Raw genomic sequence first — 23,096 nt, 5'->3', positions numbered from 1 at the left:
GTGACTATATGATGTGGACTGGGGTGCAGGTGCTGGTGCTGAGGAGCCACATTAACATGCAGCAGTGACTATATGATGTGGACTGGGGTGCAGGTGCTGGTGCTGAGGAGCCACATTAACATGCAGCGGTGTCTCTCTGACATCACATATAGGCACATTTTCAAACGACTCAGTTCAGTGAGGGTGAATATTGTGAGAGGAGAATTGGAAGAATGCGCCAATATGAGAATTTTGAGACATAGATCATATTAATATAAGTTCACATAGCTAGGAAACAATGCTAAACACTCAAAAAGGCCATTTATAAGATAGTTCCCCTTTAAATGAAAAGAAAAATGTTTAAACATTTCCCCGGCTCCTAAAAGTACAGCTAATTGATTCATTATAAAGCTTCTTTCGTCCTTCTATGACATCACAAGCTGCAATAATTCTGAACAGCTTGTTTAGGCTCGTTGATCTGAGGCCTTCAAGGAGTATCTATGTCATTCCCCCTCAGAGCCCAAATAACACATTTAATTTAATTTCAAACCTTTAATTAAACTTAAAAGGCAGCTGAGGTTTCCCTCATTTACAGTCACGTCGATTGTAGATACAGAAATGAGCCAAAATAAAAAGCATATAAAATCACACAGCATATAAAATCATAACAATAAGTCAACAAGATGAGGCAAAAAGCTATCCATACTAAGGAAAACCCATTCTCCATGATATGATATGATATGACTCCTTTAAATTGGATTATACCACGGTGGTATAACAGTGGCGCCATGGTGATCCAATGACTGCACCGTGTTTAAACCATTTATACCACACAGCGTCCTGGCATGAAGTTCACCAGGAGTAAAGGAGGAGGGGTTTGGTCAACAAACACGAAGGAAATAGTCAAAGAACACGTTGCAGGAATTCTCACACTAGGAGGGAAAAAATGCAAAAAGATTTAACATACATGCGAGACTTTCCGTCAGAGTGTCAGAGACTTCTTTGCTTACGTCACTACGAGGGGTCAAGGGTCAAGTCAAGCGTTCCTTTACTTATCCCCTCGGGGAAATTCAGGTGTCATAGCAGCATGTGTGTGGGGGGGGGTTACAGGTAGGGTAGGTAGTTAGATAATAGAATAATAGAACATAGAACAAAGTGCAAGTAATAATGACAATAGTTCAATAGTTTTGTTTTATTTGTCACATATAAAGTACATGTACATTACAGTGAAATGCTTGGTTTTGTATGAGCCAGTGACGTGGGAAGGGGCTGCAGCACCCCCACCTGGCAGGGAGTGTAACTGCAAGGTTGTTTTGGCTTTTATTCCATTGTAATACCGTATCCTACTCAATGTCACCGAGCGGCACTGCAGATTTACCCTACTCTTGGAATTCATTACCGGCCAGATCCTCATATGGGCGCTGTCTCGATAATGCAGTGTTATTAAAGCAGTGTTAAAGTTATGCGTGTAGCCGATGGCCTGGAAGCGTGTATATTTTCCCTAACGGAGTTGCACTTCCGCGTTCGGTTTGCGCGATCTGAGGGAAGGAGGCCGTTCGCGCTAGTGTAGAGGGGCTAGTCGCTCAAATATATATCGTTTTATATATAATTGTACCAACACAGATATTAGGCAGTATACACATTGTCCTGCAATACATGTACAGTGAATGCACAGCTACATTCGCCATTTCGCCCTATATTTCTATCGCTGCTGCGGTCTACAGAGAAATGCAATTCATGCCATGAAACTGCCTAAAATATATTATATACAATATATATAATTGTATCAACACAGATGCACTGCATGGCACACATTGTCCTGCAATACATGTACAGTTGATGCAGCTAATCACTCGTGTTTGACCTACATGAAACTACCTGAATTGAACAAGACAAATAGATGTTTATATATTTTTTTATTTCGTGCACGTTGTGCAAATGGAGAGGCTGTGCTCTTTGCACACAACCCGTTTCGGGAAACCCAGCCAGGCATCGGAGGGCGGTGTCGGCCTCCCCGCTGGCATCGCTGTCTTCCTCCTCCTCCTCCTCCCCCTCCTCCTCCTCCTCCTCCTCCTCCTCCTCCTCCTCCTCCTCCTCCTCCTCCTCCTCTTCCTCCTCCTCCTCCTTCTCCAGCTCCTCCTCCTCCTCCTCCTCCTCCTCCTCCTCCCCCTCCTCCTCCTCCTCCTCCTCCTCCTCCTCCTCCCCCTCCACCTCCTCCTCTTCCTCTTCCTCTTCCTCCTCCTCCTCCTCCTCCTCCTCCTCTTCCTCCCCCTCCTCCTCCTCCTCCTCCTCCTCCTCCTCTCCTCTTCCTCTTCCTCCTCCTCTTCCTCTTCCTCTTCCTCCCCCTCCTCCTCCTCCTCCTCCCCCTCCTGCTCCTGCTCCTCCTCCTCCACCTCCCCCTCCTCCTCCTCCTCCTCCTCCTCCCCATCCTCCTCCTCCTCCTCCACCTCCCCCTCCTCCTCCTCCTCCTCCTCCTCCTCCTCCTCCTCCTCCTCCTCCACTAGCGTGAACGGCCTCCTTCCCTCAGAGCGAGCCCACTTGTATCACCGGCAGCTGGAGAGCAACATCGGAGCAATTGGTCATTGCTCGCATGTGCCCCCCACTGGTCGGTCTAGGGAGGGTTGATAGATACTACCACACGCTTCCTCCGATACATGTGGAGACGGCCAGCGGCTCTCTTTTCACCTGCCAGCGCGGACTCTCATTGGCGAGGTGTAACGCGTGGGAGGCTCACACTACCCTCACCATCTCCCTCCCTCGCTGTGCAGGCGCCCTGACCGACCTGTAGGAGTCGCTGTTTACAACGACCAGAATACCACTCCCTGGGCAGGTGTTTCTTTTTTTTCACTTTTTTGTAGTGAAAGTATTTATGCATTATTGTATTGTCATTGTCCACATAGAACAGATAACAACATTAAACAGAGAAAGAGACAAAGTAAACAAGAAGACAAACAAACACTGACTTGGACGCACAACAGAGTTATCTCAAAAGTATATATATATATAGTATACATATATACACATACACATATATAATAAATAATAGTATATTAATAGTATATCATATATATAGCACATGTTCAAGTACCCAAACACGCGTCTCTAATGTATATATGTATCACATAGATCACGCTGTATTATCGTTCTGGAACAGGATGTAACTGTTGTACATCATCCACAACAAGCACGAGGACTGAACCCCACGTTGTTTTCTCGGGTTGCAGGTGTTTCTGTGTGGAGTGTGTGGACCTCCTGGTGGGGCCCGGGGCCTCCCAGCTGGCCATCAAGGAGGACCCCTGGAACTGCTACATGTGCGGCAGCGAGGGCTCCCTGGGGCTCCTGCAGCGCCGCCCCGACTGGCCCTGCCGGCTGCAGCACTTCTTCGCCAACAACCACGACCAGGACTTTGTGAGTAACTGCACCGGCGGGGGTTAAAGGAACACGCCCACATTTTGGGAAATTACTGCTGTAGCTTACCATCTTCTCCAGAGAGAGACAAGAAGATGGATACCAGTCTCCTCTCTGTGCGTTCAGTAGAAAGCTATCTGGCTGCACGTTAGCCTAGCTTAGCACAATGAATGGAAGCGGACATGGCCGGTTAGCCTAGGCATTGTCCGACTAACACCTCACTGACTAACCGGCCATGTCCGCTTTTTCCCAAAATGTTGGCGTGTTCCTTTAAGGGAACATAGGGCTGAGGGAACATGGGGCTGTATGAACATAGGGCTGTGGGAACATAGGGCTGTGGGAACATAGGGCTGTAGGAACATAGGGCTGAGGGAACATAGGGCTGAGGGAACATAGGGCTGTGGGAACATAGGGCTGTAGGAACATAGGGCTGTGGGAACATAGGGCTGTGGGAACATAGGGCTGAGGGAACATGGGGCTGTGGGAACATAGGGCTGTAGGAACATAGGGCTGTCGGAACATAGGGCTGTATGAACATAGGGCTGTGGGAACATAGGGCTGTAGGAACATAGGGCTGAGGGAACATAGGGCTGATGGAACATAGGGCTGTAGGAACATAGGGCTGTGGGAACATAGGGCTGAGGGAACATAGGGCTGTAGGAACATAGGGCTGTGGGAACATAGGGCTGAGGGAACATAGGGCTGATGGAACATAGGGCTGTGGGAACATAGGGCTGTGGGAACATAGGGCTGTAGGAACATAGGGCTGAGGGAACATAGGGCTGTGGGAACATAGGGCTGTAGGAACATAGGGCTGTGGGAACATAGGGCTGTAGGAACATAGGGCTGTAGGAACATAGGGCTGAGGGAACATAGGGCTGATGGAACATAGGGCTGTGGGAACATAGGGCTGTGGGAACATAGGGCTGTAGGAACATAGGGCTGAGGGAACATAGGGCTGTGGGAACATAGGGCTGTAGGAACATAGGGCTGTGAGAACATAGGGCTGTAGGAACATAGGGCTGTAGGAACATAGGGCTGTAGGAACATAGGGCTGAGGGAACATAGGGCTGTAGGAACATAGGGCTGTAGGAACATAGGGCTGTAGGAACAGAGGGCTGTGGGACCTTATGGCTGTAGGAACATAGGGCTGTGGGAACATAGGGCTGTAGGAACATAGGGCTGTGGGAACATAGGGCTGTGGGAACATAGGGCTGTGGGAACATAGGGCTGTAGGAACATAGGGCTGTGGGAACATAGGGCTGTGGGAACATAGGGCTGTGGGAACATAGGGCTGTAGGAACATAGGGCTGTAGGAACATAGGGCTGAGGGAACATAGGGCTGTAGGAACATAGGGCTGTAGGAACATAGGGCTGTAGGAACATAGAGCTGAGGGAACATAGGGTTGTGGGAACATAGGGCTGTGGGAACATAGGGCTGTAGGAACATAGGGCTGTGGGAACATAGGGCTGTAGGAACATAGGGCTGAGGGAACATATGGCTGAGGGAACATAGGGCTGTAGGAACATAGGGCTGTGGGAACATAGGGCTGTAGGAACATAGGGCTGTAGGAACATAGGGCTGAGGGAACATAGGGCTGTAGGAACATAGGGCTGTGAGAACATAGGGCTGTAGGAACATAGGGCTGAGGGAACATAGGGCTGTAGGAACATAGGGCTGTAGGAACATAGGGCTGTAGGAACATAGGGCTGTAGGAACATAGGGCTGAGGGAACATAGGGCTGTAGGAACATAGGGCTGAGGGAACATAGGGCTGTAGGAACATAGGGCTGTAGGAACATAGGGCTGTGGGAACATAGGGCTGTAGGAACATAGGGCTGTAGGAACATAGGGATGTAGGAACATAGGGCTGTAGGAACATAGGGCTGTAGGAACAGAGGGCTGTGGGACCTTATGGCTGTAGGAACATAGGGCTGTGGGAACATAGGGCTGTAGGAACATAGGGCTGTGGGAACATAGGGCTGTAGGAACATAGGGCTGTATGAACATAGGGCTGTAGGAACATAGGGCTGTGGGAACATAGGGCTGTGGGAACATAGGGCTGTGGGAACATAGGGCTGTAGGAACATAGGGCTGTAGGAACAGAGGGCTGTGGGAACATAGGGCTGAGGGAACATAGGGCTGTGGGAACATAGGGCTGTAGGAACATAGGGCTGAGGGAACATAGGGTTGTGGGAACATAGGGCTGTGGGAACATAGGGCTGTAGGAACATAGGGCTGAGGGAACATAGGGCTGTGGGAACATAGGGCTGTAGGAACATAGGGCTGTGGAAACATAGGGCTGTAGGAACATAGGGCTGTGAGAACATAGGGCTGTAGGAACATAGGGCTGTGGGAACATAGGGCTGTAGGAACATAGGGCTGTAGGAACATAGGGCTGAGGGAACATAGGGCTGTAGGAACATAGGGCTGTGAGAACATAGGGCTGTAGGAACATAGGGCTGTAAGAACATAGGGCTGAGGGAACATAGGGCTGTAGGAACATAGGGCTGTGGGAACATAGGGCTGTAGGAACATAGGGCTGAGGGAACATAGGGCTGTGGGAACATAGGGCTGTAGGAACATAGGGCTGTGGAAACATAGGGCTGTAGGAACATAGGGCTGTGAGAACATAGGGCTGTAGGAACATAGGGCTGTGGGAACATAGGGCTGTAGGAACATAGGGCTGTAGGAACATAGGGCTGAGGGAACATAGGGCTGTAGGAACATAGGGCTGTGAGAACATAGGGCTGTAGGAACATAGGGCTGTAAGAACATAGGGCTGTAGGAACATAGGGCTGTAGGAACATAGGGCTGTAGGAACATAGGGCTGAGGGAACATAGGGCTGTAGGAACATAGGGCTGAGGGAACATAGGGCTGTAGGAACATAGGGCTGTAGGAACATAGGGCTGAGGGAACATAGGGCTGAGGGAACATATGGCTGAGGGAACATAGGGCTGAGGGAACATAGGGCTGTAGGAACATAGGGCTATAGGAACATAGGGCTGTAGGAACATAGGGCTGAGGGAACATAGGGCTGTAGGAACATAGGGCTGTGGGAACATAGGGCTGAGGGAACATATGGCTGAGGGAACATAGGGCTGAGGGAACATAGGGCTGTAGGAACATAGGGCTATAGGAACATAGGGCTGTAGGAACATAGGGCTGTGGGAACATAGGGCTGTAGGAACATAGGGCTGTGGGAACATAGGGCTGTGGGAACATAGGGCTGTAGGAACATAGGGCTGTGGGAACATAGGGCTCAGTGAACATAGGGCTGTGGGAACATAGGGCTGTAGGAACATAGGGCTGTGGGAACATAGGGCTCAGTGAACATAGGGCTGTAGGAACATAGGGCTGTAGGAACATAGGGCTGTGGGAACATAGGGCTGTAGGAACATAGGGCTGTGGGAACATAGGGCTGTAGGAACATAGGGCTGTAGGAACATAGGGCTGAGGGAACATAGGGCTGTGGGAACATAGGGCTGTGGGAACATAGGGCTGTAGGAACATAGGGCTGAGGGAACATAGGGCTGTAGGAACATAGGGCTGTAGGAACATAGGGCTGTAGGAACATAGGGCTGAGGGAACATAGGGCTGATTTCTCCTCCTTGTTGCCGTTGTCTCTCCCAGGAACCATCACAGCCCTACCCCCCGGTCATGGCGGAGAAGAGGCAGGCGATCCGGGTCCTGTCCCTGTTCGACGGCATAGCAACAGGTTCGACCAGCCCCCCCCCCCCCCCCCCCCCGCCCCCACTCTCACCCTTTAACACAAAACCCCAGAAGAGACTCCAAACTGTCTAAATCAGCGGTTCTCAAACTACGGGTCGCGACCCAAAGTGGGGTTGTGGGTAGGTGACAGTGGCAAGTTAAAAAAAGAAAAAATAAATATTGATTTAAAAAAAAATTAGAAATGTTCTGGCAACATATTTTGGCTAAATATGCCTTGTTTTATAAACGTGTATTGATAACATAGTGCTGTAATTAAATGTTCTAATAAATATGCATGATCAGCCGTCCCCCTCTACATTGTGGGAGGAGCCGTCCCCCTCTACATTGTGGGAGGAGCCGTCCCCTCTACATTGTGGGAGGAGCCGTCCCCCTCTACATTGTGGGAGGAGCCGTCCCCTCTACATTGCTCTCTCCCGCCACATGCATCGTTGTGTAACTCGAAACCTGCGAATCTCACGATTCTGTAGTCAAATCAAACCAAATCAAATTCATTTGTAAGGCCCGACAACACACGTTAATGGGCCGGACACGTCTTCTTTAAACAAGTCAAGAAGAAACATCACAATAAATCAAGAACAAAACAAAAACACCATGAAGTCCAAAATCTTTTTAATAAATAAATGCAACACTCCCAGACACACGAAGGTAAGGAAAAACTCACTAAAACCTAGCAATTTCACTGTATACCTGTATGCCGTGACAAATAAAACTGATGCTCCACAGGCAATGTGGAGGAGAGAAACCTTAGAAGGGCCGTTCAAGGGGGGATCTCCCTTCTTAGATGTCGGTGATAATAGTGTTGCTATAAAACAGGCGAGACAGTTGGTAAGAATGCACTCATATTTGTAAAACTGACCATGAATCAGATGTAGTTCTCCTGTCCTATTAGATTAGACGTTGTCGGTCTCGATGTCTTCCCGGTGTGCTACGTTCATAAACGCGTCCGCTTCTTGGAAGGACTCAGGCCTCTGGCTTCCGTCCAACGATGCAGGAATACATCCAGCATGTCTGGTTCAGAACGAGACAGCAGAAGGCAATGCCGCAGAACAGTAAATCAAATCGAATCACGTTTATTTTGTACAGTAGAGCTCGAAATCACAACAAATTGCCCCCGTGGGCTTCACAGAACACGAACAAACATCACAATAATAATAATAATGATGCAGCTCAAAGTGACAGAAAAAAGAGGCATAAAATGAGAACATAAAGTGCAGACATAAAATCACAGTTTTTCACATTAGGATCTAACATCCCAACAGGCCACCTTGTTTATGGTTTGCTTCAGTTTTAAATAGACAATAATAAAAAGAGTAAGATAAAATAGACAGAGTAAAATAGTGCAATAGTGCAATAAAATAGTAGAATAGAACAGATACAATTTTTTTTTACAGTGCAATAAAATAGTTCTGGATTACAGTTCAAAGTCGTCTTTACCTTCTCTGTTTGGTCTCCACAGTTTAAAACGTGACACTCTTCCCTCCTGTTTGATGCCCACTTTGACCCTTCGAACCTCCCACCCAATAGATCCACAACAAAAACCACCATAAAATCCACAATTTAGCGACACCCCCCAGACGTTAGGGTTAGGGTTAGGGTTAACACCCCCAGGCGTTCCCCAATGAAGATAAGGACCGACTCCCTAAAACCTAGCGATAGAAAAAAAAAAAAAAAAAACGTAGATGGGCTGCTCAGAGGGGACCCCTCCCCCATTAGAGGGTCGGTGATAATACAGCGTTGCTATGGATGATAGATGGATGGAGAATAGAACAAGTGAATAATTGGTGTGTATATGTATATATACATGGAATATAAACAGATATACAGACATAGTGGCAATAGTGTTGTCCCCGACCCGCGACCCCAATTTCGGTCGCGACCCGTAGTTTGAGAACCACTGAGTTAGGGGGTTAAGTGTCTTGCTCAAGGACACTTCGCAACGTGCTGCTGGGAGGAGCCGGAATCAAACCGGGAACCTTGTGCTATACTAGTATGTCCCGATGTATTTTGACCTCTGACCCCTGGCGGTGCGCACTAGGCCTGCTGGTGCTGAAGGAGCTGGGCATCGAGGTGGAGCGCTACATCGCCTCGGAGGTGTGCGAGGACTCCATCACCGTGGGCATCGTGCGGCACCAGGGCCGCATCATGTACGTGGGCGACGTGCGGAACGTCACGCGCAGACATGTGAGTACTGTACGCCTCTGACCACACCACCTAACCCTAACCCTGACCCAGACATGTGAGTACTGTACGCCTCTGACTGCACCAGGTTAGTTCCAACCCAGTCGTTGGACGAGGGGCTGATGTTCAGTATAACTTTTAACGATGGCTACGCCGCTCCCCCGACCTCCAACCGCTCCCTCCGCTCTGGACACTCAAACACACTCCAACCCAAACACAGGACACACCTCCGCACCATGCGGGCGACTGGGCCGCGTGTATCGCTTCCGCAACGGAATTCGGTTTCCGGGTTCCTCTGATTGGCCGCGACCGCCACGTGACCCGCCCCCCTATCCAGCGCGGACTCGCTCGCTTCCTCAATTTATACGCATGGAAGTATTGACTGAATGAATGAATGAATGAAAACTTTATTAACAGATTGCAGAATGGGTACAATACAGTACGGCTCAATACACACAATTGTTAAGGGGATGCAGACCAGAGAAAGACGTTTGTCTTGTTTACATGAGGGTCCCCCATTTTCAATTCATATAGAACGACTACGCCGTAACAAATCATTAAAAAATATATACCGTTAACTGGAATATGTTGTGCCTTTACACATATGTTGGATTATGTAATTGGTTTGTCATGACAAACAAATAAAAAAATCGCGATTTACCCGCTGGCTACAACACCACTCAGTGACTGCATGTAGTCAGAGCCAGAGCTCAGCGATGCCGCTCGTGGCAGCACATTCTCGCCGCGGGCTGAGCTCTGGTGTCCGCTGGAGCAAGCCAGAGACAACCGGCGATGCGATATTTTATTTGTTTGTCATGACAAACCAATTACATAATCCAACATATGTGTAAAGGCACAACATATTCCAGTTAACGGTATCTTTTTTTAATGATTCGTTACGGTGCAATCAATACTTCCATGCATTCTGGACCTCCATGTTTTGGGGGTATTCATCAGACAAATCGGATCCGGGATTCCGCTCCCATCAGTCGGGCAAGAACTGCGTGTTTTCAGCCTCTCTCCTCTCTCCTGGAGCTTAAGGGGGAGCTTAGTATTCCTGCCTCTGAGGAGCGCATCGCGGCTCATGCGCATGCGAGCGCTCGGCCAATCAGAGAAACGCAGAAGTGCAAGTTGGTTGCCTTAAGTGTTCACGCCTCCGGGATAGTGCACAGTCACAGTGTCAGGGTCTGTGTCTTCACAACAAGCATCAGTGCAGCACAAGATGACACACTATAGCCACTGCGCCACCAACACTGATAATAATAATAATAATAATAATAACAGGATACCAACTGGTGACAATGAAGGCATTTGAGACACTCACCCACGGTTTTGGGGATATTAGCCTCCGGATTCTATTGCCCCCTTCCCTCTGGACAGTGTCCCGGCGATACTCCCTGTGTATTCTGTTATTATAACAAACCGACCCTCTGATTCAGTTCTCAATAATAGTCGGGCCAGACTTGCTGAAGAGGCGCTCCTCTGAACAACTATACGTGACGTCCCCCTCTCCTCCATGGGTGATGGTGAAGCTCCTGTGGCAGATCCTGCATTCTACCTTTTGGGGATCATCTGAAACGGATCTCAGCCACGTATACTTCTTGTCCCAGTCTCTGTTATATGAGCAACGTCTCTTTTTTTTGCCTCCATTTCCTTGTTTTTCTTAGCTAGCTAAACAACGTGTATCAGTAATATTGGCGGCCTTTCTTCTGACTACTCGAGTGACTGACGTCACACACACAGCTGCCCCGGCCTCGCTCGGACAGGTGACAGGCAGCGCGACTCGCGAGGCTCGAGTGAGCTGCTCGGCAGCCTCTGCTGCGCAATGCATTGGTTTGTGACATCGCCCGATTTTTTTATTTTAAATATAAGAGGGTATTGGAACGAGGCATTAAATTAACAACATTTAAAAAAAAAAATAATAATAATCTTTAAAAAATACAATTTTGCGGGACATTGTTTTGTTGCAGCGGGACGCGGGACAGGTGGGCACCCTAACACACACACACACACCACCTACTCTCTCTCTCTCGCTCTTTCTCTCTTTCTCTCTCTCTCTCTCTCTCTCTTTCTGTCTTTGATTGGTTCTCTCCATCCACACAGATACATGAGTGGGGGCCCTTTGACCTCATCATCGGGGGGAGCCCCTGCAACGACCTCTCCATCGTGAACCCCGCCAGGAAGGGCCTGTTTGGTGAGTCTGAACCTCCTTATGTCATTAGATTATAATAATAATAATAATAAGGCGCCTTTCAGGACACCCAAGGTCACCTTACAGATCATAAAAAAGCAACAGGAAGTATAAAAACAGTTGAGTTAAAATAACAAAACAAACAAACAGCAGGGGGAGGGGTGTAGGACAGTGACAGAGGTTACAGTGAATAAGCGAGTTAGGTAGACGAACACAAAAGTCACGAATAAGAATAAGCCTAAAAATAAAATACAGATCCGGGATATACATTTCCTATTTATATGTATATTTAATCACACAATATACAGTGTGTAAATGTAAACATGTGATTAGTGGAATATATTATAATCAAGCTACTGAGTAATGCTAATTGGATGTTTGTATAATTATGTACACTGATAAGGTAGGCATGTTCTATCGCCCTGCTCTAAGACAAACTCTAACCTTAACCAACTTCGAAAGAGTGCCTAAGCTTAACCAGTGTAGAAACAGGCGTCGGCCAATCAGAGAGCGTCTTGCCAGAAATGCGGCTAGGGAAAAAGATAACGCAGTTCAGAGAGATGACAGCTTAGGGGGAAAAGCTTTTCCTGACCCTGCTTGACTTGGTACAGAGATTCCTATAGCGCCTCCCAGAGGGGAGGAGGGCAAACAGGTGAGTTATGGTGGGTCTAAAACATACACTTTTCTTACGGCCCATGTGACCAGAAGAGAGCCAAGAGTATGTGCATCACTATTGGAGTGGTTTATTGTTTATTGTTATGATTGTATATGCTGTGTGATTTTCTATGCTTTTTTTTGCTTAACTCTGTATGTTTTGCTTAACTCTGTATGTTTTGCTTAACTCTGTATGTTTTTCTTAACTCTGTACGTGCACTCGACTGTAAATGAGGGAAACCTCAGTTGCCTTTCAAGTTTAAATAATAAAAGGTTTAAAATTAAATGAAACGTGCTTCACACTGTGCATCGACCACACTGTTGTCATGTCTCCCTCTCTCCTGCAGAGGGCACCGGTCGCCTGTTCTTTGAGTTCTACCGGCTGCTCCACGAAGCTCGGCCCAAGGAGGGAGACAACCGGCCGTTCTTCTGGCTCTTTGAGAACGTGGTGGCCATGGGGGTCAGCGACAAGAGGGACATATCTCGCTTCTTAGAGGTCAGCTTCTCTTAACCACCACACCACTGATCTCCAGTCAGTGTGTCTGTAGACGGAGGTGCCACTGCGTGTGGGCCGTGTTGTTGTTCATCTGACACCAGGTGGATTCTTGGACTTTGATTCATATGTTCTACCGATTGAATCCCATTCCCACCTCGTCCAATCAGGAGAGAGAACCCTAGATATGTCTTACTTACCGGTATTTCAAGAAATCTTGCTGAGCCAAATTTGCTGGCAGTTTTTTTTGTTTTTTTTGTTTCTTTTGTTTCAAGCACATAATTGGTTATAAGTAGTGCTGTCAGGCGATTAAAAAAGATTATCTATTTAATTACAGGATTTGTAATTAATTAATCTAATTAATCGCATTTTAATCACATAACCATTTTATGCCTGGTATTCTATATTATATAATCATATTTCAACTGGCATGTGTCCGGATGGCAGAATTCTGTACTGTATCTACAAAACCTTCTGTTTAATCATCTTCCATTTATTCATTTGCTTAGATTTTTCAGGTCTGGTCAATTTTAGCATATAGTGTTATTCACAGTCAAAGATAAAAAATACAATTGAATTTATATTCTCATTTGGTTCATTACAATGTACTCAAGCCTAGTAACAGACACAGTATTTCTGACACTGGGAATACATTCCCTGAGATCCATAGATGTCCCTAGAATCAGATACCAAGAACATGCAAATGGACCATATAAAAAAAAAGTCTGTAAATGGGTATTCTATGTTCTTATGGAATGAATGAGATAAAAAAAAATGTTATTTTAAAAAAAAAAGTAATTAATTTTGAGTTAATTTTCATTTAATTCATTGATTGATACCTTACCTTACCTCATCTTATCTTATATGCAGGTGTGTAAATAGGTATATAAAAACAAAAATATATTGTCTGAATATTGACTTCTCTCCTCCCTCCTCAGTGTAACCCTGTGATGATTGACGCCAAGGAGGTGTCGGCTGCCCACCGCGCGCGCTACTTCTGGGGTAACCTGCCTGGGATGAACAGGTTGGTGGCAGAACGGTGTGTGGAACAAACAAACACAACACTTTGTAACCTGGGCGACTTTGGCATGCGGCCAAAAATACACAACACGTTCACCACAGTTTATGGCTTAGCGTCCCGAGTTATTCACGTCTTTGTTCCGTCTCGTGTGTTTGTCTCCCCCTGCAGGCCGCTGTCCGCCATGTACACGGACAGACTGGAGCTGCAGGACTGCCTGGAGCACGGACGGACGGCCAAGGTGTTCGTCTGAGTTTGTCTACATTTACATTTACTTTTAGTCCATTTCTTTATTTGTGACTGATCTCAAAATTTGATTAGATTCAAATGTATTGTCGTTATACAGTACAATACACCATCCTAAATAAACAAAGCAAATAGTTTCTTCCCCTCAGCTGTCAGACTTCTGAATCAAAACTCTACTTAGGCCGCTGCACCTCACTGTATTCCTGTGTAGCTTATGTAGCTTATTTTATTTAAATTATTATTTAAATTATTATTATTTTTCTCTCACCATTGCACATTGTGCTAACCATTGCACTTTACTGTACAGTTGTATTTATATGTGTCTTATTGCAACTGACTGTTGATTGTCACATCCTGGTTGGACGTACACCATCTCGTTGTACTGTGTGATGACAATAAAGTGAATCCATAATCCAAAATCCAAATCCAAAATAAACATAAACATAAATTAGTTAATTGACGCCGCTGCATTCCCCCTCCAGTTCGAGAAGGTGAGGACCATCACTACGAGGTCCAACTCCATCAAGCAGGGCAAGGACCAACACTTCCCCGTCTACATGAACGAGAAGGAGGACATCCTCTGGTGCACTGAGATGGAGAGGTGACCTTTAACCTTTGGTTTTTTACACCAAGCATATTTCATTCTTCTTCTATTCAATCTTTTTGGACGGTCCCAGAGTAGGGCTGTGGCGATGATTCAATATCATCACCTTCTTAGAATAATTGCTTAACGCTTTCACTACCACACTACAGAGGGTTAACGCTTTCACTACCACACTACAGAGGGTTAACGCTTTCACTACCACACTACAGAGGGTTAACGCTTTCACTACCACACTACAGAGGGTTAACGCTTTCACTACCACACTACAGAGGGTTAACGCTTTCACTACCACACTACAGAAGGTTAACCTTTCACTACCATACTACAGAAGGTTAACCCTTTCACTACCACATTACAGAAGGTTAACCTTTCACTACCACATTACAGAAGGTTAACCTTTCACTACCACACTACAGAAGGTTAACCATTTCACTACCACACTACAGAAGGTTAACCTTTCACTACCACACTACAGAAGGTTAACCTTTCACTACCACACTACAAAGGGTTAACCTTTGAAATATATGAATAAATATAAAAATTAAATTATAATACAAATAAAAAACAATAATACAAATAAAAACAATAATGAAATAATAATATAATAATAATAATGAAAGATGTCTCCCTCTACTGTCTCTTTGTCTAACCCGTCCCTCCGTCTGTCTCTCTCTCCGCGGCAGGATCTTTGGGTTCCCCGTCCACTACACTGACGTGTCCAACATGAGTCGCCTGGCGAGGCAGAGGCTCCTGGGAAGGTCCTGGAGCGTGCCGGTGATCCGCCACCTGTTCGCTCCGCTCAAAGATTACTTCGCCTGCGCGCCCTGAAGCCACGGCGGGGCTTCGCACCGGAAGAAGCGCTCAGGAGGAGACGCAGCCGACGGCGGGACCAGACACCAGAGCCTCGGCGTTACACCCCTCGTGTCAGTTCGCAAAAGTGAAACATCGACGTAGGGATTTCACATCGTTTCTTGTACTTTGAGAAATGTTTTATTCTTATTCTATTTAATTTTGATATGTCATTTTTACCTTTTAGCAGTGTTATTCAGTATTTTTTTTAACTGATTTATTTGTGCGAGCTATACTTGAGAGACAGAGCTTTCGTCTCGGAACACTGAGACAGAGATATGCTATCGATGTGATTTTTTTTATACATTTTTTTTTAGAGACGAGAATCTGGTGGAAGACATCTGAAATGAAAGCTCGCGATTTTTAAGACGGTGTTTACGTCGTTTATGAATATTTTGGCTGCGTGAGCGTGATTGGCCAATGTCGTCGGGGGGGGGGGGGCGCAGACCGCCAGGGTGTAGCCCCGCCCTCAGCTACTGAGCCTTTGGAGAGTTATGGAGAGAGAGAGAGAGAGAGAGAGAGAGAGAGAGAGAGAGAGAGAGAGAGAGAGAGAGAGAGAGAGAGAGAGAGAGAGAGGGTTAATTTCCGTCAGTGTCGCGAGAGAACTCTCAGAGAATTCCAAAACAACAGATCACACATTTACCTCTTTGTTTACAGTTTATACGCGGCTGATAAAGATGATAAAGGTACTACTGTAATATGGTTACAATACCATGGTGCTCTAGGAGGTTGACAAACGTTGCGGCCCAAAATGTGGCCCAAAAATAAAACACAAATCGAATCAAACTGTTAAACCGTTGCTTTGAAAAAAAGAAAACGAAAAAAAAGAAAGAAAGAAAAAAAAAAGTAGTTTTCATTTCCGGATGTTCTCCCACTTCTGAAGAAGTCGTGTGCTGTCGTGTGACTTCTGGAGTAACGCGCTTCGAGGGAAAGCAGTGTTTCTCTGCCTTTTTATAGCAAGTTTGTGCTGTTTTACCAACAATATAAAGCACTTTTATATGTATACTTCCTTTTTTTCCCTTCTTGATATTTTAAAAAGAAAATCTTTGTTCTCGTGAATTGTTTTGTTTTATGATGTGAACTGATCTACCGTTGTATAATACTTTTTTTTGTATACAGTAGGGCTGTGCCAATAGGAAGTGACAATGGATTTTGATATGTGAAAAGTGTGTTTGACTCATTGTACAGTCGACACATTGAAATCTCCTCCCCCCCCCCTCCTCCTCCTTTTGTTCCCTCGCATCATTGTCCGCTGTTTTTAAAGCAGTGACACGGTGTGTTGCTACCCAGATCTAAAGAATGTCTCTATTTCTATTAAGAGTGTAAGATTTTAAGACAGAGTTAAGGTGTCATGTGTTTTGTACTGTGCTGTGTCCCGTTGTGGCAGACAGCGCCCTCTGCTGTTCCCCTGATGTAAATCCCCAAATACCCCGACTGTCATCAAGAAAGAAAATGAAGTGTTAATCCAAATTTGGATTACGTTTCAAAATCTAAATTCTCTTGATTGTAAATCTTTAAGCTAAATATGGAGGATTTAGGCAAATAGTTTGTCAGAACTAAAAACTGACAGAGTGGTTGACGGGATTGTCAATACTCTAGCAATTTATTGCTTAAGCTATATCCTATTTAAGAATTATTAAAATGAGTTCATTTTTCTGAAATTTTATTTCACAATGTAATTAATTTCTTAAGTGACCTTATTGCCATAATTTCTGTCCAAACGCACTGGGTTGATATGAATCCTTGTGCTTTGTGGTGTTTTGACCAGATATTATTGCCCCCTTCCTAATAAGTATCCCATCCCATAATGTTTGTACATTTTGTACATAGAGTCGTCCCGTTGCTGTTTTTTTTCTTCTGATTTGTTTTCATTTTTGTTTTTATTCCGTATGAGATGTACAAATATAATTCTTTCTAATATATATCATCAAATTAGAAAAAAAATCTTAGATTAAAACATTTAAAATCAAGTGAGCGACAAATTTGATTCAAAACATGCTTTGAGCGTTAGTCGTAGGCAGACTCCAAGTCTAATGTTTTTTTTTTTTTTACTTATAAATTGATTTTTTAATTTTTAATTTGTATTTTTTGTGTGAAAAGTGAATCCAGGTGAAATGTCAAGTGAACTTAATAGCGGCCTAAGCAGCGCTTTAAAAGGACTCATCTAAACTTCACTGCACAGCCCTACCTGGTGTTCTGTTGTTTTAGCTTTTTCTTTTGGTTTCTTTTGTAAGAATTCTAAAGGCGGGATTGTGTTTGTTTCTGATGGTGCTAAACATTTTACCTAATCAAGAAAAATATATTTGATTGGAAGAGAAATAAACTTGTCTTGACAATGACTGTTCTTAAGTTCCTTGTAGTAATGGATAAAAGAAAGCACTATTTTATTTCACTCATATATAAATATATTAACAAAGGCATTTTAACTTTGTACTTGGAAAAAAAACAAAAAACAACAACAACGATAACAAATAATGAAAACTTTTCCTATATTTGTTTTAGACTAGAGGTCGCTGTAGTCGGTGCTTAAAAAAAAATAAAGTTATTATTATCTGTACTCGTAACGAGAAGAGAGAGGGAAAAAAGAATTCGGTAATAACTTTTACTGTAGCATAATGTATGCTTAATACGCATCGCTTCGTAATCCTACATTCCATGCCGTAATTCTCCTCCATGTCTGTTTTCAAATGTTTTTTAAATTTTTTATTTCTTTACATTTTTAGACTATTGTTAACTTTTTTTTAATTTAATTTGACTGGCGATGACATTATACATTTCACTGTTCGAGGCAGGACACTCCCATGTGTGACTTCCTTCCTCTGTCATAGTTATTTATGGCCTCTTTACTTTCCTTAAAGGTGCTGTAAGTGTTTTTTTTTTGTTAACAAAATGTATTTTAATGAGGTCTACATGTTAAAATAATAGCTCTACATTCCGACAGCCATCACTGATACAGAGTGTCTGGTCAGTAACATGGGTCTCCCAGTCCCTCCACTCTGCAGTAAACAGTCATCACTGATATAGAGTGTCTGGTCAGTAACATGGGTCTCCCAGTCCCTCCACTCTGCAGTAAACAGCCATCACTGATATACAGTGTCTGGTCAGTAACATGGGTCTCCCAGTCCCTCCACTCTGCAGTAAACAGTCATCACTGATATAGAGTGTCTGGTCAGTAACATGGGCCTCCCAGTCCCTCCACTCTGCAGTAAACAGCCATCACTGATATAGTGTCTGGTCAGTAACATGGGTCTCCCAGTCCCTCCACTCTGCAGTAAACAGTCATCACTGATATAGTGTCTGGTCAGTAACATGGGCCTCCCAGTCCCTCCACTCTGCAGTAAACAGCCATCACTGATATAGAGTGTCTGGTCAGTAACATGGGTCTCCCAGTCCCTCCACTCTGCAGTAAACACCCATCACTGATACAGAGTGTCTGGTCAGTAACATGGGTCTCCCAGTCCCTCCACTCTGCAGTAAACAGCCATCACTGATATAGTGTCTGGTCAGTAACATGGGTCTCTCAGTCCCTCCACTCTGCAGTAAACAGCCATCACTGATATAGAGTGTCTGGTCAGTAACATGGGTCTCCCAGTCCCTCCACTCTGCAGTAAACAGCCATCACTGATATAGAGTGTCTGGTCAGTAACATGGGTCTCCCAGTCCCTCCACTCTGCAGTAAACAGTCATCACTGATATAGAGTGTCTGGTCAGTAACATGGGTCTCCCAGTCCCTCCACTCTGCAGTAAACAGCCATCACTGATATAGAGTGTCTGGTCAGTAACATGGGTCTCCCAGTCCCTCCACTCTGCAGTAAACAGCCATCACTGATATAGAGTGTCTGGTCAGTAACATGGGTCTCCCAGTCCCTCCACTCTGCAGTAAACAGTCATCACTGATATAGAGTGTCTGGTCAGTAACATGGGTCTCCCAGTCCCTCCACTCTGCAGTAAACAGCCATCACTGATATAGAGTGTCTGGTCAGTAACATGGGTCTCCCAGTCCCTCCACTCTGCAGTAAACAGTCATCACTGATATAGAGTGTCTGGTCAGTAACATGGGTCTCTCAGTCCCTCCACTCTGCAGTAAACAGCCATCACTGATATAGAGTGTCTGGTCAGTAACATGGGTCTCTCAGTCCCTCCACTCTGCAGTAAACAGCCATCACTGATATAGAGTGTCTGGTCAGTAACATGGGTCTCCCAGTCCCTCCACTATATCAGTGATGACTGTTTACTGCAGAGCAGGAGGGACTGGGAGACCCATGTTACTGACCAGACACTCTATATCAGTGATGACTGTTTACTGCAGAGTGGAGGGACTGAGAGACCCATGTTACTGACCAGACACTCTATATCAGTGATGACTGTTTACTGCAGAGTGGAGGGACTGAGAGACCCATGTTACTGACCAGACACTCTATATCAGTGATGGCTGTTTACTGCAGAGTGGAGGGACTGAGAGACCCATGTTACTGACCAGACACTCTATATCAGTGATGACTGTTTACTGCAGAGTGGAGGGACTGGGAGACCCATGTTACTGACCAGACACTCTATATCAGTGATGGTTGTCAGAATGTAGAGCTATTCAACACTTATTTTAACCAACAAAAATTACTTACAGCACCTTTAAGACCAATTCGTACAGCAGATGTAGCAGTCATCGCTTCACCTTTACCCTCCCAGTTATGTTCCAGTGCAGTGGTTCTCAACCTGGGGGGTCACCAGTGATTTGGGTCGTGATGAACAAACACATCGCCATGTTTCTAATCTTTGGTATCGGTGCTTTTTCCCCCCTTATGGAATCGTGAATATTTGAAGCCCTCCTCCGATCTCGAATCAACTTAAACCTTTCACGACCACACTACGGAAGGTTAACCCCTTCACTACCACACCACAGACGATTAACCGTCTGTAGTGTGGTAGTGAAAGGGTTCACCTTCTGTAGTGTGGTAGTGAAAGGGTTAACCCTTTGTCGCGGGGCAGTGAAAGGGTTAACCTTCTGTATTGTCGCAGTGAAAGGGTTAACCTTTTGGTAGTGTGGTCGTGAAAGGGTCAAGCCATCAAATGGAGGAAATGAAAAATCTTAACGTTGAGTTCAAAGTTCACTGTTATGTGGGGGCGGGGGGTGGGGGGCGGGGGCGAGAACAGGCACCCCTCTGTGTCCAGGGGTCACGACCTGACCTCAGTGCCCAGGGAGAGAGAGGATCCAGGCGCCTGATGGACCTACTTGTGCCGGAGAACACTTGAATAAATGTATTGTTTTTGTGCAAAAATAATGACACCTCTCGTTGTTTTGTCTGCGAGCTCCTCTGTACCGTACAAGAAAGAGCACGACTCATCTCAGGTGATATCTCTTAACCCTTTCACTACCACACTACAGAAGGTTAACCCCTTCACCACCACGACCTTCTGTAGTGTGGTAGTAAACGGGTTAACCCTTTGTCATGTGGCAGTGAAAGGGTTAACCATTTGGTAGTGTGGTAGTGAAAGGGTTAACCTTCTGTATTGTCACCGTGAACTGGTTAACCATTTGGTAGTGTGGTAGTGAAAGGGTTAACCTTCTGTATTGTCACCGTGAACTGGTTAACCATTTGGTAGTGTGGTAGTGAAAGGGTTAACCTTCTGTATTGTCACTGTGAACTGGTTAACCATTTGGTAGTGTGGTAGTGAAAGGGTTATAAGTAACCCTTTTTTTAACGTTGGCATCTTTCTAGACTGACCCGCTGGATGAAGGGGCACTCGACCAAAACACTCTCACCAAAGGAATCTCACACACATCCAAAAAACCAAACGGTTTGGCTCACGTTCACTTCGTTTGACACGTTATTGAGAGCGGTTGAGTTTGAACGTGGCCACGCCCACCAGTGATGTCATCAGGGACGTTGAATCCTTGTGTTAATTACATCTCAGTGACATGATGTCGATCAAAACATAGCAAACACTGTGTCTTATAGGGACTGCTGCCTTATCATTTCATTGAGCTGTAATTAACACTGTCCAAATAAATGAACGTGCGCAAAACTGTTACGATTTTTTGAATGTGTGTGAGATTATGTGCAAAAGAAATCTGCTCCTTTATTAATAATTTTTTTGGTGAAGTGACCCTTTATTAATATGCATAATGTTCTCCTATAATTGACGCAACAACAACAACAACAACAACAACAACAACAACAACAAAAGAGCCAATGCAAAAAAAAGGCCACTTGACAATCTAAACGGAGAGAACTCTCTCTACAGTGAGCTGCGTGTGAATCCATCAGCCCGGCTCTCAGATCACATGATACTGAACCAGTGCTTCACGCCTAACCTTCACACTGAACCGCTGAGCAGCTTTGAAGTGCAGATCACTGGAGGCACGCTGGGCTGTGGCTCTACGCTGAAGGTTCTGTCGTCTGTGAGCCGGTCGGGGGGGGGGGGGGGGCACTCCCTGCATTAATATTAATCAATTCCCTTTCATGTTACCGCCTTACCGTGCCCTCGAGCAAGGCACTTATTCCCCAGTGTCTGCACACGGCTGCCTACACCTCCCCCCCGCTCTGAGGCAGTGAGCCGGCCTCTGTGGTGCAGCCTCTGTGTTACAGTCTCTGTGGTGCAGTCTCTGTGTTACAGCCTCTGTGTTACAGCCTCTGTGTTACAGTCTCTGTGTTACAGCCTCTGTGTTACAGCCTCTGTGTTACAGCCTCTGTGTTACAGCCTCTGTGTTACAGTCTCTGTGTTGCAGCCTCTGTGTTACAGCCTCTGTGTTGCAGCCTCTGTGTTACAGTCTCTGTGTTACAGCCTCTGTGGTGCAGCCTCTGTGTTACAGCCTCTGTGTTACAGCCTCTGTGTTACAGCCTCTGTGTTACAGCCTCTGTGGTGCAGCCTCTGTGTTACAGCCTCTGTGTTACAGCCTCTGTGTTACAGCCTCTGTGTTACAGTCTCTGTGGTGCAGTCTCTGTGTTACAGCCTCTGTGTTACAGCCTCTGTGTTACAGTCTCTGTGTTACAGCCTCTGTGTTACAGCCTCTGTGTTACAGCCTCTGTGTTACAGTCTCTGTGTTACAGCCTCTGTGTTACAGCCTCCTCTGTGTTACAGCCTCTGTGTTACAGTCTCTGTGTTACAGCCTCTGTGTTACAGTCTCTGTGTTACAGCCTCTGTGTTACAGCCTCTGTGTTACAGCCTCTGTGTTACAGCCTCCTCTGTGTTACAGCCTCCTCTGTGTTACAGCCTCTGTGTTACAGCCTCTGTGTTACAGCCTCTGTGTTACAGCCTCCTCTGTGTTACAGCCTCCTCTGTGTTACAGCCTCTGTGTTACAGCCTCTGTGTTACAGCCTCCTCTGTGTTACAGCCTCCTCTGTGTTACAGCCTCTGTGTTGCAGCCTCTGTGTTACAGCCTCTGTGTTACAGCCTCTGTGTTACAGCCTCTGTGTTACAGCCTCCTCTGTGTTACAGCCTCCTCTGTGTTACAGCCTCTGTGTTACAGCCTCTGTGTTACAGCCTCCTCTGTGTTACAGCCTCTGTGTTACAGTCTCTGTGTTACAGCCTCTGTGTTACAGCCTCTGTGTTACAGCCTCTGTGTTGCAGCCTCTGTGTTACAGCCTCTGTGTTACAGCCTCTGTGTTACAGCCTCTGTGTTACAGCCTCTGTGTTACAGCCTCCTCTGTGTTACAGCCTCCTCTGTGTTACAGCCTCTGTGTTACAGTCTCTGTGTTACAGTCTCTGTGTTACAGCCTCTGTGTTACAGCCTCTGTGTTACAG

General features: G+C 45.7%; 1 protein-coding gene across 1 annotated transcript in view; it reads left to right on the top strand.

Moving 5' to 3' along the window:
• The window catches only part of LOC311225104 (DNA (cytosine-5)-methyltransferase 3A-like), a gene marked incomplete at its 5' end in the record, with an annotated part of 142,360 nt that extends 126,429 nt beyond the window's left edge, over positions 1-15,931 (top strand). Inside the window, 9 exons of the mRNA XM_084310310.1 lie at positions 3,204-3,387; positions 7,022-7,106; positions 9,156-9,301; positions 11,402-11,492; positions 12,491-12,639; positions 13,575-13,675; positions 13,826-13,895; positions 14,383-14,501; positions 15,188-15,931. Of these exons, the coding sequence (XP_084166436.1) occupies positions 3,204-3,387; positions 7,022-7,106; positions 9,156-9,301; positions 11,402-11,492; positions 12,491-12,639; positions 13,575-13,675; positions 13,826-13,895; positions 14,383-14,501; positions 15,188-15,332 (1,090 nt within the window). The 3' untranslated portion in view covers positions 15,333-15,931. The remainder of the gene's footprint in view (positions 1-3,203; positions 3,388-7,021; positions 7,107-9,155; positions 9,302-11,401; positions 11,493-12,490; positions 12,640-13,574; positions 13,676-13,825; positions 13,896-14,382; positions 14,502-15,187) is intronic.
• Positions 15,932-23,096: the final 7,165 nt, after the last annotated feature.

The sequence above is a fragment of the Notolepis coatsorum genome, assembly GCF_963971535.1.
Source record: "Notolepis coatsorum genome assembly, chromosome: 3".
Classification (NCBI taxonomy): Eukaryota; Metazoa; Chordata; class Actinopteri; order Aulopiformes; family Paralepididae; genus Notolepis; species Notolepis coatsorum.
This window is presented reverse-complemented; position numbering and strand designations above follow the sequence as displayed.